The following is a 15,677-nucleotide window of genomic DNA, read 5'->3' on the forward strand; positions in this document are numbered from 1 at the left end:
CTCCACGATTTCCCTGCAAGTTGGAAGACCGTGTGCACGGCCGGATGCAGTTTAACCTGGGACAAAAAGTCAGCTTTCAGTGGCAAAATGTGACCTGCCCAACAATTTTCAGTTGCTCAAATTGGCATGGTCTTGTGAAAAGACCAACAACTGCAGTCTGACAAACTCAACAACTTCAAGTATTGTGAAGTCGGCCCACTAAACAAATATACCTGGGCAATGATGAGTACTTCGCACACGTGTTAAATAATTATATACATGCAATGGTACAATTTACAACATTGCAATTATTTTTATGGAAATATTTCTTTTTATATTATATAATTGGATTTAAAAATGATAATGAGCATGTCTTGTCTTCACCAGACAAACTGCTTGGAGTTCTGCTGAAAAAGTTCAACATTTGTCTCATTAGACCACAGATTTATTTTCCTAATGCTCTCAGAGGCCTTTAACACTAGAATTACCAGAGCCTACGAAAAAACTCGTAATTCCGTCCCACCTTAAATCGCTTCTTAAATCCCTTCACACCTCTCCACTAGCGTCCTTTGTCCTCTAAATGAGCTGATAAAGAGAAGCTAGGAGCAGCCGGCTATTCCATCCCCCCACCAATTTAGAACGTGCACGAACTTCTCTCAGCTCATGCCTTGATTGAGTATCTGGGAGTGAAGTGGAGTTTTAGAGTGGAAATAATAGATCGTTATTTGGAACACACGCATTTCATGTCTGTTCCGTTTCTACAGTAATCTGTGTAAACACATTGTTAAAACAGAAACGTTTTTTATATTCTACTAGTAGATGACAAAATGTAGGCATAAACTATATAATGTATGAAGCCTCAAGTCCAAATATCAAAGAAACATGTTCACAAAAGATAGAAACATAACACAACAATTACGCTTTTATTCAAAAATATAAAAGCGCAATTGTTGTGTTATATTTGTATCTTTTGTGAACATGACAGAAACAATCACAACTAAAGCAGGAATCAGTGCACATTAGTGTCAAAGATCTTTCTGTACAAGTGAAACAAGTATATACATGACACTTAACAAAAATGAAGCACAACATTGCAACTAAATTTCAAAATGGATTTAGGAAGATAAAGTAACAAATCTGAAAATATATTATCAGAAGACGTTACTGTATTATAAAACTAAATTCCAAAAGGTGCAAACTTACCAAGTTGAGCCATTACTTGCCAAACAGGCAAAAACCCAACTGCTAGTTTCCTGTTAAAAAAGAGAAGAATAATTGCAAATAATGGCCAAATAACATACTGTATATTAAACAAGCTAAACTGAAGGTAAACACTACGGTATATAAGAGTAACATGCCTGCTCTTTAATAGCAAGTTTATGACCAAACCAACAAAAAAAACTTGATATATTACTGATTTTCACAAGTTTTAACAACATACTTTAGTCATTAAAATATATGAGACAAGAATTTAAGAAATACTTCGAAGATAGTCACAGAAATGGCTTAAGCCAAAAGAAACAAAAGGGAATTAATAAGGTCAAAAGTGGAAATCAACAGGAGCAGAGCTTACACAATTCTCTCATTAATTTAACTAGATAATTGAGACAAAAATGTAAGCAATATGTCATTTAAAATTAGATTCTTAAAAAATCAACATAGTCCATGTAAAAAAGTAGAAGTATTCAACAATTAATCCATAATATGTAGGACTAGACAATATATATTACAGACTGTATTCAATATTTAAAAAAAAAAAATAATATATATATATATAAATATATATATATATATATATATATATATATATATATATATATATATATATATATATATATATATATATATAAAAGTCCAATATTGCAAAATTCAAAAAGTTTTTTGATTTTCCACAATTTCTTCTGAAACATCTCCAGTTTTTTTTCCAATTGTGGATTCAACACAGACACACATGTTGCCCAATGGTGGTGAGCATGACAAAAAAAATAAAATCGAGTGAGGATCAGATGAGGAGGAGTTTAGAACATCTCTGCTGTTTGGAAATTGTTTGGTTTAACCAGGATTACAGTTCAAGAAACACAACATCTAAAGATAAAACACAGTACTGCATATAAAGAGGCCATCCAGGGCATACAAACTACTGAGTACGATTTTGAGTTGCTACTATGAAATTTCAGCAAAATGGACTAGCCTGCCACATCATTTTTTCTCTTTGATTTTCAGGGTGTCTTTGAATTCAGCCCTCTGTAGGTTGATAATTTTCATTTCCATCAAATGATGTGGCATCCTTTCATTCCTAACACATTACCCAGTCTATATCAGTATCTTTGAATGCAGAAAAAGCATTTGTTATGGCTGAATGAACTACCTATTAAATGCATTGCATAAATGAGTTTGGTATAAACAAATGTGGATGGATCAAACTACTCCATACCAGTCCAGAAGCTTCAGTTTGTATTAATAACATTGTTTCAGACAATTTAAAAGTAGAATGTGGTACTAGCCACGAATGCCCCTATCACCACTGTTGTTTGCAATCACCATTGAGCCACTGGCAGTTCACTTTCGAAATGCTTCCAAGACAAAATGGATTATAAGAGAAAGACTTGAACAGAAAATATCACTATATGTAGATGATATGGTACTATATACATCTGATCCACAAAATACTGTGCCTGCAGTCCTAACAACACTAGGAGAATTTCAAATGATATCTGGACTCAAAATTTATTTGAATAAAAGTGTACTTTTTCCAGTCAAAACTCTAGCACACAACAGTAGATTGAAAACCTTCCTTTTTATCATCGCAGATCAGTGTGAATACCTAGGGGTAACATGGAAAAACTTAAACAAGACATGCATAGACAATCTACCCTCCATATCACTTTTACAGGGTGAATTAACACTGTAAAGATGAATATCCTTCCAAAGCTTCTTTTTCTATTTCAAAGAATTCCAATATACATTACAAATCATTTTTAAAGAAATTAGATTCAATCATAACCTAATTTATTTGGAATTCAAAACATCCACGCTTCCAAATTGCAACCCATTAACGACCTAAAACAGAGGTTGGCATGGCTCTACCTAACTTTCAATTTTATTACTAGGCAGCAAATATACAAGCTACAACATTGACAAAAATAGATGAACACAAACAGGCTTGGTCCACAATAGAAATAAAATCCTGCAGTACTTCTTTTTCTTTATATTCCTTGTTTTGTGCCCCAGCAAATACAAGTTATTGTCAATATACTAACAACTCAGTTGTCCTTCATTCACTCAGAATATGGAACCAATGTAGGAAGTACTTCAAGATAGAGAAGCTTTTATCTGTGGCACCTCTACACAGTAACCACCTTTTTCCACCCTGTCAAACTTTAAGATTTACAAAACATACAGGATTAAATCCATGATACATTTGTACATAGATAATGTCTTTACATCCTGTGAACAATTACACTCCATATTTACAATTTCCAAAATTAGAAACTTTGCTAAACAAAAAAAAATATATATATATATATGTTCCTCATCTCCCACCTACTTCTATTCAGGAATACTGATCAGTCTTGAGGACTAAGACAGCATTTCTATAATATATAAAGGCATTTAAAGTCCCTTCCTTTCAAATATCCCAGAGTACATGGAAAAAAGGATCCCTTAGTCATCATTTCAGAAAAGGAGTGGAAAGTAGTCATGTAAAGACTTTATTCTAGCTCCATAGGTGCAAATCATACAATTATTCAACTTAAATACTATCTCGCTTAAAATTGTCGAAAATGTTTCCAGGGCAATTTTTAAATGTTTATAAGACAGCCTTGGTGTCACAATCATTCCCATTCCATTAACAGCTGGTGTTTGATATACTCCCAGATGGGCTTAAAGTGGAGAAGGACAAAATGTAATTGCCTTTACTTTATATATTTTATATCTTGCTCAACTGTAAGAATCCTAGCCCACCTCTTTATTTCAGTGAGTAACATATGTTATACTATTTGACATTGGAAAAAAATCAACATCTCACTTAGAGGATCTGTTCAAAACTTTTTAAAAATCTGGCAGGATCTAGTCAATACCATTTTAGAATAAGCTTTTATATTGGGGAAAAGGATTCATTTCCCTCTTTTCTACTCACAAGTTTTACTGTGACTGTTGGCCTTCCTCTCTTTTTCTTGGGTGGGGGTTGAATTGAATTTAGTTTTGTTAAACTTGTTTGTATGGAATATTACTTGCTTTTAACAAATTTAATAAAAAACATAAAAAAACAATGGTTGGGAAATATCATGGAATAAGCCTTTTGTTTTCATCAATCTCTTCCTACTAGTCAAGGAAATAAGTAGAGCAGATGAGGGAGAACCAAGTGCATATTTGAAACAATTATTTGGTTATACCAGTAATGATCGAATTCTTTTGTTTGATTCCACAAAAATTATTTTGGTAATTTTTTTCTTGACATGGTTTAATTTGTAAACAATTTTTGTCATTTAAAAGTTACAAGCGGCCTATATTAGTGACACACCAAAATATTTTATCTCTGTTACTTTCCATTTCTAATCATTAATTTTTTTAAGTTAAAAAAAAAATTAAAAATGCAAAAAGCTCTTACCAGTGAAAGTCTAACAAACCTACTTTAGAAATCTTCTTTCATATTTAAAAAAGTGAAGTCTCTTATTATTACTTTTCCAGACAACATCCAAACGCTAGATTTTACATATCTATGAAACATTTCATCTTATATTTAAAATATACGCACAATTGACAATATGGCCTTTGAGAAGGGTTTTACAGAGGTATAGGGTATGAATATAAAAACAATAGACTAAGAAATGTTAAATGTAAATTGTTAGGAAAAACAAATCTTTCATTCTCAGAGAATTTCAAACCATCAGAAAGATCTTTTTCTTTTTATGTCACTCCTTTCTGTGATTTAGCTGAATCAGTAAAGGAAAAAAATGCATTTTCCCCCACTGTATTGTTTCTATTTGACATTTAAAATAAACAACAATGCAAACTTGTACCCTCCTGTCTTCTGTATTTTTCAGAAGCGTTCTGATGTTCTTAGCAATACATATTAGTAGTCAAACTATTTAATTTTGTTTACAGGAAATTTAATATGAATTCACTGTTATGAGATTTAAAGTGCCTCTTGTCTATTTAGTAATTTTGATAACTAGCTACTATTAAATTTTGTTTTTGCATCACATAAGACATCAATTAATAATGTTACTTTGTGTCCTGTTTCATCATTGATGCAGAAAAATGACCTGGGTTGTAAATACCTAAAAACAAAAATTTTTTACCATAAATTTAAAAAATAAAAGATTGCCTGATTTTGCACATCAGTAATATTAAAGGTAATCTAAGCATACAGAATTTACAGTGACCTAAGTATAGTAAGGTCATGTGTTTACTCTATTAGCATTGAGCAAAATATTGCTTTAGTTTAACACTGACAGAATGGCAAAAATCTAGTAACAATTCCAAGAAATAAAGGAAAAATGAGCATAAACAGTGTGGCAGATGTTCTGTAAATTCCACTCTGAATTAAACACTTTGAATACAGTCCCTATTTAATTACATTGCAAGGCAGTTTTTGACTTTCATCCTCAATTTGATTGCATTTGTAAGGGTTTACAGGAAAGAATAAAATAAAATCAAAAGATAATACATCTTTTAAAATGGCCACAACTCAGTGCAAGCAGCCAAAGAATTTTAAAATCACTGAGAAGAAATTCCAACACACTCAATTTCTACTCTCCTTGTTCCATGCTCACAGCACTCTTAAACACTGTACCAATTGAAAAATATGCCTTAGCTCACAAAACTTTAACAATAACACATAATAAAATCAAAGCAAGAAGATTTTTCTAAGCTCACGTAATCATCTCCTGGTTGTATTCTCCTCTCATAATTGTCCTTGGATGTAGTGTCAAAATATATATACAGGTAAAATTCCGTTACAACGAATATCTTTACAACAAAATTTTCATTACAATGAAGTATGTTTATGGTCCCGACAGCTTCCCCATATGACATGAGTCTATAGAAATCTTGTTACTACTAAGTACATTCAGCAGATACTTTCATTACAATGAAGTGCACGAAAGACCTTGAAATGCTTGAATGAATCATCCACAGAGCAGTTAGTTCTGTGGCCGCAGCTCAGTTGTGCACAACGATCCCCAAACAAAAACACTGTAATTTTTTTTCTCCCTTTGAACTTTCCTCGTACTGTATTTTTTTTTTTTTTTTGCCTTTTTTGTTTCCTGCGGTTTTCAGTGATACCTTTTGCTTATTGCTCATTAATATTTAAAAAACATCCATTGGAATTTAACTCATTGTCACCCTTGTACAGAAACGGCAGACACGAAAAAACAATAACAGTTCATATTAGAAAAAAATAACTATTTTTTTGAAGCTCTTGATTGTGGCAAAAAGAAAAAAGGCATTGTCAGTGAATTCTGAATTTCACCAATCTACACTGTCAACTTTCTTGAAAGACTGAGCAAAAAATGAAGAAAAATCTTGGGTTGCAAACATATGTGTCGTTCATGTTGGGGTGATTGTTCTCAAAAAAGTTCAGAAACCTCACAATATGATGAAGAAAAGGATGATTCAGCTCCTGATTGATAACTGTGCTGCCCACAACATGCTTCCACATTTAGATAATGTTTGTGTTGAATTCCTCCCACCCAATTGCACAGCAGTGCTTCAGCCATTGGATTTGGGCAACATTCGCACCCTGAAAGTGTATTAGCGCAAGGAAATGCTGAGAAAAATTCTCATCAGCATAACTTCTAGACAGGAGGAGATTAAAATTAAAGTGAAAGAAGCTACTGAAATGATTGCAAACGCCTGGACACAAGTTAAATAAAGCACTAATGTAACAAATACAGAAACTCATTACAACTAAGTATTTTTTTAGGTCCCTGAGAGTTCACTGTAACGGAATTTTACTTGTGTGTGTATATATATATATATATATTTATATATTATGTGTGTATATATACACACACACACACACACACACACACACACACACAGTAAATATATACACATACACATATAGATATAGATATATAGATAGATATCTTAGATTATTCCCAGAAACCACTGGATATAATTACTGACACAACTATCTATATGTTCAACAAAGACATCCAAAAAAGTGAAACAAATTTCTTCCACCAAATCACAAACCATATGTCAAAGAGTACTGTAGGTGGAAAAGTTGTTGTCTTTTAAGGCCAAATTGTTTAGAATATTTTGTTACCAGATAAACACATTAAATTTATATATTTCTGCACTATTAAATCAATAAATAGGATCTCAATCATAAGAATTGATTTCGTTCAGACTCATTCATAGTATAATATTTCTCACTTCTTACCAAATTGCTGTTTCTGCAATGAAAGTGACTATAGGATCTTCTCTGTCTTGAAAGAGGAAATAAAAAGTATTTTGTTTCAGGTTCCTGTACAGAATGGAAAATACCGTTACTTAATTCACAAACAGTATAAACCTTATATTGAGATAAAGTTGTGAGCATCAAAAAGAATAATAAAACTGCAGTTTATCCATGTTGACTTAATTAAATCATGTTATCAGGATGTGTGTAACATTAATACCAAGAAACACAAATGTACTGAAAATAAGACACCCTAACAAAGATAAAAATCATTTAGTACACTTAGTGGATAAGCCCTTTGTCTATTGAGTACTTCAGTGATTTTGAACTTTTTCTGTCTCTTTTTTTTTTTTTTTTTTAACTTTATATTGTAAAACTCCATCCCTTGTGACTGAATATATGGTTAAATTACATTTTATTTGTGGTGTATTGATTTGTAGAAAAGTTACTGATCATCAGGCATGCACATACAAAGATGTACAAAGCTAGACCAAAGTAAAACTACCAACAAAGGTGTAAATTATATAAAGGGTTTAGAAAGCCAGTGGTTAATATCACGCTTTGAGACAGATGTGGCAAATGATGGTAAAATAATTTACAAATAGCCTTTGATTATAGTGACACAAGTTTACACTAAAATTCTTACTTGCATGTGGTAAGCAACATGCAACAACTAGGAAATATTTATAGCAAAATCATTTGACTTTTGACACACTAATGCAATTATATAGAATTCCATTTCATTAAATCAGCTTGAGGAAAAAGTGTTTTACTACACCCATATAAAAATATATGTTAAGTTCATTTTCCTTTAAAACAACTGTAAACATCTCAGTGACCCACATACTTTTTTGCAGTGGTTTAAAAACATTCTTAAATTTGCAACTAATTCACTAATTAAAATGTGTTATTATACCTCCAAGTAAAGAATGGAAAATGAAAAGCAGGAGCATTAACCATTCACAAAAACAAGAGAAAAGCAAGTGATCAAGGAAAGTAGGCACCATTAGGAGTATCAACAATATGAAATCATTGAGCAAATGATTATGATCTTGATTAACTTGTTCCTTCTCATGCCTAAAATCTCATCCTTGTCTGCACTCAGTGGTACATACAGTACCAGTCAAAAGTTTGGAAAAATTTACAGTAATAATTTTCATGTTTTTGATAGAAATTGATACCTTTTTATCAGGACACTACTAAACTGATTTAAAAATACATCTACTAGTGTTGCTAATGGCTATTACTGCCTGAAATTACTGATTTTTAATTTATTATTCACATATGACTGCAAAGCCCCATTTTTGCCATCCCTTCAGTGTTCTAATAGTAAACTTCCTTAGCTTTACTTTATCTTTACTTAAATATTTTAACTTTAGTACCTTTTACCAAGAGAAAGTAAATGCAAAAAATGACCGATACACAGTACTATACCTGCAAAATTATACTGCACATTATGGATAAGTGACTAACATTTGGTCCTCTAACAAGTGACATAGATTGACGGTGGAGGTAGACCCCCATTCTCTCATCTGGGCAGGAGGCCAACATAATGGAATGACCTGGTCAGAATAACAGAAGACCGAGCAAGACTGGAGTCCCAGCAGGGATGACTGGGAGTCAAGTCAAGTCAAGTGGCTTTATCATTATAACTAAGCACTGGTGCATCCCAGTGTGTACTCAGCCCATTTGCGTTAAATCAGTTGACTTATGAATGTACGGTTGTGTACAGCTCTAACATCATTATTAAATTTGTGGATGACACAAAAGTGGTGGGTCACAGCAACAATGGAGATACGATGACTGGTGGACTAGTACAAGTGTAACAATCTATATCTTAAAGTGGACAAGATGAAAGAGATGACTATTGCCTTCAGGTAGGCCCATGCTGTTCACACCCGACTCTATATTGAGATGGAACTAGACAGGAGCACCAGATTCTTTGGTGTGCACCTGGCAGATGACCTTGTTTGGTCAATTAACACTGCCTTCATAGCCAAGAAGGTACATCAGTGTCTCCACTTCCTTTAGTGGCTGAAGAAGACAAAGACTAACCCCTACCATTTCTCACGTCATTCTACAGGTGCACCATTGACAGCGTTCTAACCAGATGCATCACTGTCTGGCTTGGGAACAGCACTGTCTCTGACTATAAACATTAGTGCATACTGCAGAAATGATTGTTGGGTCCTCTCTGTCCTCCATTGAAGACATCTTTCTAAAGCATTGTATCCACAAACCCCTACTTCATCCACAAGGATAGTGTAAGGAATCAAGTGAAGGTCACTGGGGAGCGGACACCTGACAGATTCACATCTTGACAGACCTCATTTGGACGCTTACACGACAGCATGAGAGTTGTTGTTCCATTAGGCTGCCCGGTTGGGTTCATTAAGTGCTGCCAGGGGGGGGGCTTTTGGGTGATAAGTACCTGTCTTGCAGTGGTCCTTCCTGATACTGAAGTGTTTCCTGGGGGCAGTGATTAAGCATCAGAGTACACCCAGGTAAGGTTGAAAAGGGAATGCATGCGAGGGCTGAAGGAAAAAGATGGAATTGTTCTATTGACTATGAAAGGGAAGACTTGAGAGGCATTTTGTTTAAAATATAAACATCATTTGAACTTGAACCTGACTGCAGGCAGAGAGGTTGTGTCTGGGGTTTGGGGGGTTCTGTGACACCTCTTAGTGGACACAGGAATTAAGACAAAGAAACATTTCCATCTCCAAACAAACATGCTATCAGTGTGCTATTTCAAAATCCCAAAACCCAAGTCAAAAAAGAGAAAGTACAGCAGGGAGTATCTGACACTGGACTTTACATAGCACCTGCAGCTCAGTCTCCGGTCCACACATGCATTGTGTTCAAAAGTGCTATTTAACAAGCTTAAAAGATCAATAAACCACGATGAATAGGTTGAAGTCGAATTAATTTTTTAAAAACAAATATAGGGAATACCAGAGCAAGAGAAAATGCCTTAAATTGTCTTTTGTTGGGAAATCAAAATGATAAAACATTTAAAAACATCATACCATGTAGTGCAGCTTATAGCAATGGCTGTAACCTTCATACAACTTAGAAATTTGGACTATGTTCACATTAACAGGCTGAAGTGACTCAAATCCAATATTTTGACTTAATGTAAAACAAATGTGATGTTTCCAAGGCTGTGTGGCTCTTTTCAAATCAGAATTGAGTCAATTTCATATGTGATCCTACATTGGACAAGCATATGAATCGTGGCCATGCGACATGAATGAGAATGGTCAGATTGGAATTTGTGTGTTTTTTTTTTTTTGCCTATACACATGAGCTGACCACTGTCGTCATCAGCCCACACCAACAGCATGGCAAAACAACATTGGAGGAGAGCTACAGCGATGACCTGATCTGACAAACTGTTATCTGTCTTCCAGAGCAAATTTTAATGCAAACCCTAGCTACTAGTGTGTCCATTTTGTCGTTTTTAATATCATAAGTCATCTCACAAATATAACTATTTTGTGGTTGGTGACACATATTTGCTCAAATGTATCAATGTGCACATGTGTGACATTTCAGGGGACAGATGTGTTCACATTACAGTTAGATACAAGTAACTTGTACATATGAATGTGAACCATAAAAAGATGGGCAACTCCAATCTGAGCAAAAATATCAGAATTGAGCAATGAGGCACGTAATGTGAATATAGCCCTTAAATTTTTCCTGTTGACAAAAAGATGTAGTTGTTGTGTTACAGGAGAAGGTCCCCAGGCTGCTAAATCTCAGGTCAATTTCAGACAAAACTGCTCAAGAAAGATTAATGAAATGGTACATAACATAACTTAGCAGTGTCTAGGCTGAGCAGCAAGAGAGATGTTTTTATGTGCTGCTTCTGGAAGAATAAATGGGCACTGTAAACTTTCTAATCTTCTTGTGCAAATTCAATAAGAACATAATCAAAAAGAGCAGTTTTCTCTTTCTCCTTCTCTTATAATGAGTCTGTAAGGAAAGGGAAAATGAATCAAACTAATTATTTGGCATGACCTTTACATGGCAGTACTGCTCCCCCACCAAACCCCTCTTACACTCCTTGTCTTTGTGAGCCAGTTGAGGTAGTCTACTGCTCCCTATTGCCAACTCCTCCCTTTACAACCTGTACTTGCAAAGTCCCTCCCCTGCAATGACATTACATCTGTGATCTCTACTAACCCAATCCAAGTCACATATTGTCTGTCTGTTTTGACCAGGTGAAGAGACAGCTGGGGATAACTCAACATGGACAAGGCTGAAGGACCGGACAGAATAAGCCCCAGGGTGCTAAGAACAAATGCAAGCCAGCTCTGTAGAATCTTTCAGTACCTCTCTGTCTTTTCCCGAAGTTTTCAGAAGTTTTCCCTATTGTGAAAAAAATGTATGGTCCAGATTCCAAAGAAGGGGCACTCAGAATCAGAACCACTTTTAGTACTTCATACACAGGAATTTGACTTGATAGATTTGGAGCTGCTTATAATGGAATGTAATGTCACAAACAAATAACATAAACAGCTTAAGTTAACAAGATAAACTTCAAACAAAGTTACAGAATAGTACAGTTATAAAAGAGATGTGCAAATGATGATGTACAAGTGAAAGTGTGAGTGTCTAGTGTGGATGCATGTGTGCACACACACATAATTCTTTGCATTTATATAGCACTTTTCTCACTACTCAAAGCGCTCGATACATACATACAGTACATGTACATACACTGTAAACACACACACTTTCATAAGTATATGACAGACAGCATGAAAATACAAAGAAGACAGGCTAAGTTACTGGTTTGAGAGGGCTATGGCTTTAAGTAAAAAAAATATTTTGTCTGTTAGTTTTAGTTTTAACTGACCTGGAGCATTTACCAGAGGGGAGTTCTTGGAATAACTTATGAGCATTGTGAGATGAGTCCATGATAATCCTTTTGACACGGTTAGTGACACAAGACGTATACAGGTCTGCCACAGATGCAGAAGTACACAGCCAAATTGTTTTCTCAGCAGACCTCATCATATGCTGTAATTTAGATTTGGAGTGAGCCGTTGCTGAACCAAACAAGACAACAAGAATGTAATTACACTTTCTATTATGGTGTTGTAAAATTGAACTAGGATTGGCCATGAAATATTTAGCTTCTTTAGATGGTGTAAGAAGTACAATTGATGCTCTGCCTTTTTAGTGAATGGGCAGTGTTAATGTCCCAGCTGCAAGGAATAAAGTAGGGGGAAAGGTATACAGTCATGAGGGACACCTGTACTAATATAGAGACAGTCTGAGAGGTGGAAGGCCATATGAATGTATTGTTTCTAGTTTATCAGAAAACTGTAAATCTACTTACAGAAGTAAGGATTCAAATCAGTCTATAGAGGTTTACTTAACAGCTCAAGAGTAATGGTGTTAAAAGCTGAACTGAAGTCAACAAACAGTATTCTGGCATAGGGGTCTTTACAGTGCAGATGCTCCAGCACAAAGTGTAGGCACATGTTGATGGCATCATCCACAAATCTATTTACTCAATATGCAGACTGAAGAGGGTCAAGATCAGCAGAAGTAACAGATTTCAGATGGGTTGGAACAAGTCATTCAAATATTTTCACTAAAACCAATGTAAGAGTAATAGCCCTGTAATCATTGACAAAGCTTATTTTATCACTTTTGGGAACAGGAACAATAGCATAACATTTAACACTAGAATCCCTGAAAAATATGAAAAAAGTCGTAATGCCGGGCCAACTTAAATTCCATCGCACCTCTTCATTAGCGTCATTGTTTTGCAAATGTGTCAATCAGCATAAGCAGCAAGCAGCCTGCTATCCCATCCCCAACCGACACAGCTGACGTGAGACACAAAATTGTCAGAGGTCAAGTCTGTTTATCTGGGTGTGAGGTGTATGGAATTTTATAGGGTAAATAATATATTGATATTTGGAATGCATACATTTCATGTGTGTTCCATGTCTACAACAATCTGGGTAAATGTAGGATGACAGGAAATGCAAGGCACATAACTAGAAACTTTTTTCATGTTATAGTAATAATGATAAAATGCTGATGTGAAGTGTATAATCCTTGGGAATTAAAAAAAAAAAAGTATATTTAAAGGTAAAGTCTGTAAGTTTTTACCTAGATATTCAATTCCCCCACAGCTGTTATTGATATCCTGAATGCATTTGTTGTGCCTGAGAAAGAATTGTCAAAATGTCTGATAGTGAGCACAGATGGAGCCCAAGCAATGTCGGAGTAACACAGTAGGCTTATTGCACATTTGAGCTGTTGCTCACCTCAGCACATTCTGCCTCTATTTCTGAATCAGTATAACTGAAAAGTTTTATCAATGCCTTGAGCACTCATTCTCATATCTGTTGGTCTTGTGATAGCCGCAATAACCACGGCTTGCTGTTTCCAGTAACATTAGAATACATCATGAGAACTGTTATAATACAGTAAAGTTTGTGCTTTGCCGATACCAACAAAGTTCAATTTGACAACAAACCTGTGAATGTAGTGATGTATTTATGAAATATTTAGATTCACCATACTCATCCAAATAAATTATTCACTAAATTAAGATGTTAAACATTTAACCTATGTTGCCAGTCTTACTTTGAATTACAGTGATGTCTGTTGCACATCGACAATTTTCATCTTCACATCATTACACATTTAGTGAATAGAAGAACACGAAAAGTGCAGTCAGTTTTTTTATTTTATACCTTAACTCTAGTTTTTCAGAATTTTAGATTTCTTATTTTCAACGAAAAACATTTTTGCTTACTGAATTGAAATGAAACACAAAGGCATCATCATATAATACTCAATACAGTGGAACCTCGGGTCACGAACGTCTCGGAGCACGTACAAAATCGGGTTAAAACCAAAAAGTTTGCTAAACTTTTGCATCTGTTCATGACCACACACTCGGGTGACGAACAAGCCCATTTCCCTTCTAGTTCGTACGCACCGATGATTTCTGCACGTGTTCAGTCTCTCCCTGTGCATTCGCTGTGAACTCTTTGTGCTCTATTTCGTTTCCCTTCCGGTTCATACGCGCCGGTGATTTACGCATGTGTTCAGTCTCTCCCTGTACAGTACATTGTTCTCGGTCAGATGTGCATCGCGCAGAGGGACTTTGTGGTATAGCAGGTCCACAGCTCACGTCAAGAGGCCAGTTTTAAATAAATAATCGTCGTGCTTACAGATTCCGAGGGGGCGTGGTGGTTTATTGCTACAGTGCAAGGTGGCTAAAGGGAGGAAAAAGAAAAGAAAGACAGAGGTTGCGGAGTGAGGAAGTAAGCAGGAAGCAGTGTAGAAAGAACTGGTGTGAGCAAGAGACTGCTTCGAGCATTGTTTTAACCTCGTTGTATTTAATGAAGACTTTTTTCTACTGGAGCAAGCGAGCAAGCGCGTGCTTGGAGGCAGGCAGCTGGGCAGTTAGCCCAAGCAGGGGTGTTTTGGCCGACACTCTGTGGGGCAGAAGGAAGCGGTCGCTCCAGATGAGCGATCAAGGAGCTGGAGTAACCAGAAGAAGGACGGCTGACCGCGTAAGGCCAAGAAGGCAGTTAAAGAATGCACCGGGCTTGTTTTTAAAGAGACTGCTTCGAGCATTGTTTTAACCTCGTTGTATTTAATGAAGACTTTTTTCTATTGGATTTTAACCTCCACTTCTCTTCTGTTTTTGTGGGATTAGTTATTTATTGAAGGATTCTGAAAGCACTGCACTTTATTTAATTTGGACATTATTAAAATCAACAAAACAACAATGAAAAACAAAAGCACTCTGCACTTTTTGCACCATCCAATTGCTCCATTGTAGTGCCTCATTGTCGTGCTCATCAGTAACATTACCGACGGTGACGGGTTTAAGGGCTCCCGGAAGAGAGATGGGAGCAGGCAGCGAACCCGCATCATCACAGACTTTACCTCAAAACTGTAATCTCCTATCCACCCAGTTCCTCCTCACTTCCTTCCTGCCAGAACTCGACTCATGCAAGGTTAGTTTTTGTATTACGGATTTTTCAAAAGTTCATTTTTTTCCCTGTGCTTAAAACTCATTAAAAAAAAGCGTTTACAGCGAGTGGTTCATAAGGCTATAGCGTGAATTCTTGTAATGTTACTTTCCTCCGCTCAAGGTTTTCTCAGTGTTATTCAATGTTTTTATATTTAGTTTACTATTATGCTGTGCATTCTATGATATAATTAACTATTTTTGTGCTTAAAAATCTTTAAAAAATATATTTACATACAGTTCATACGGTCTGGAACGGATTAGTTG

The 15,677-nt window shown here is 35.4% G+C and overlaps 1 protein-coding gene across 3 annotated transcripts in view; it reads right to left on the minus strand.

Moving 5' to 3' along the window:
* pgap1 (post-GPI attachment to proteins inositol deacylase 1) overlaps window positions 1–15,677 on the minus strand; it is a 348,101-nt gene that overhangs the window by 226,431 nt on the left and 105,993 nt on the right. For 2 of the 3 annotated variants that reach the window (XM_039755983.1, XM_039755985.1), the window contains 2 exons: window positions 7,373–7,456; window positions 1,183–1,232 (listed from right to left, as the gene is read on the minus strand). In XM_039755983.1, coding sequence (XP_039611917.1) covers window positions 1,183–1,232; window positions 7,373–7,456 — 134 coding nt within the window. The remainder of the gene's footprint in view (window positions 1–1,182; window positions 1,233–7,372; window positions 7,457–15,677) is intronic. The other variant, XM_039755984.1, reaches the window with a different exon arrangement.

Source organism: Polypterus senegalus, chromosome 6 (assembly GCF_016835505.1).
Source record: "Polypterus senegalus isolate Bchr_013 chromosome 6, ASM1683550v1, whole genome shotgun sequence".
Taxonomy (NCBI): Eukaryota; Metazoa; Chordata; class Cladistia; order Polypteriformes; family Polypteridae; genus Polypterus; species Polypterus senegalus.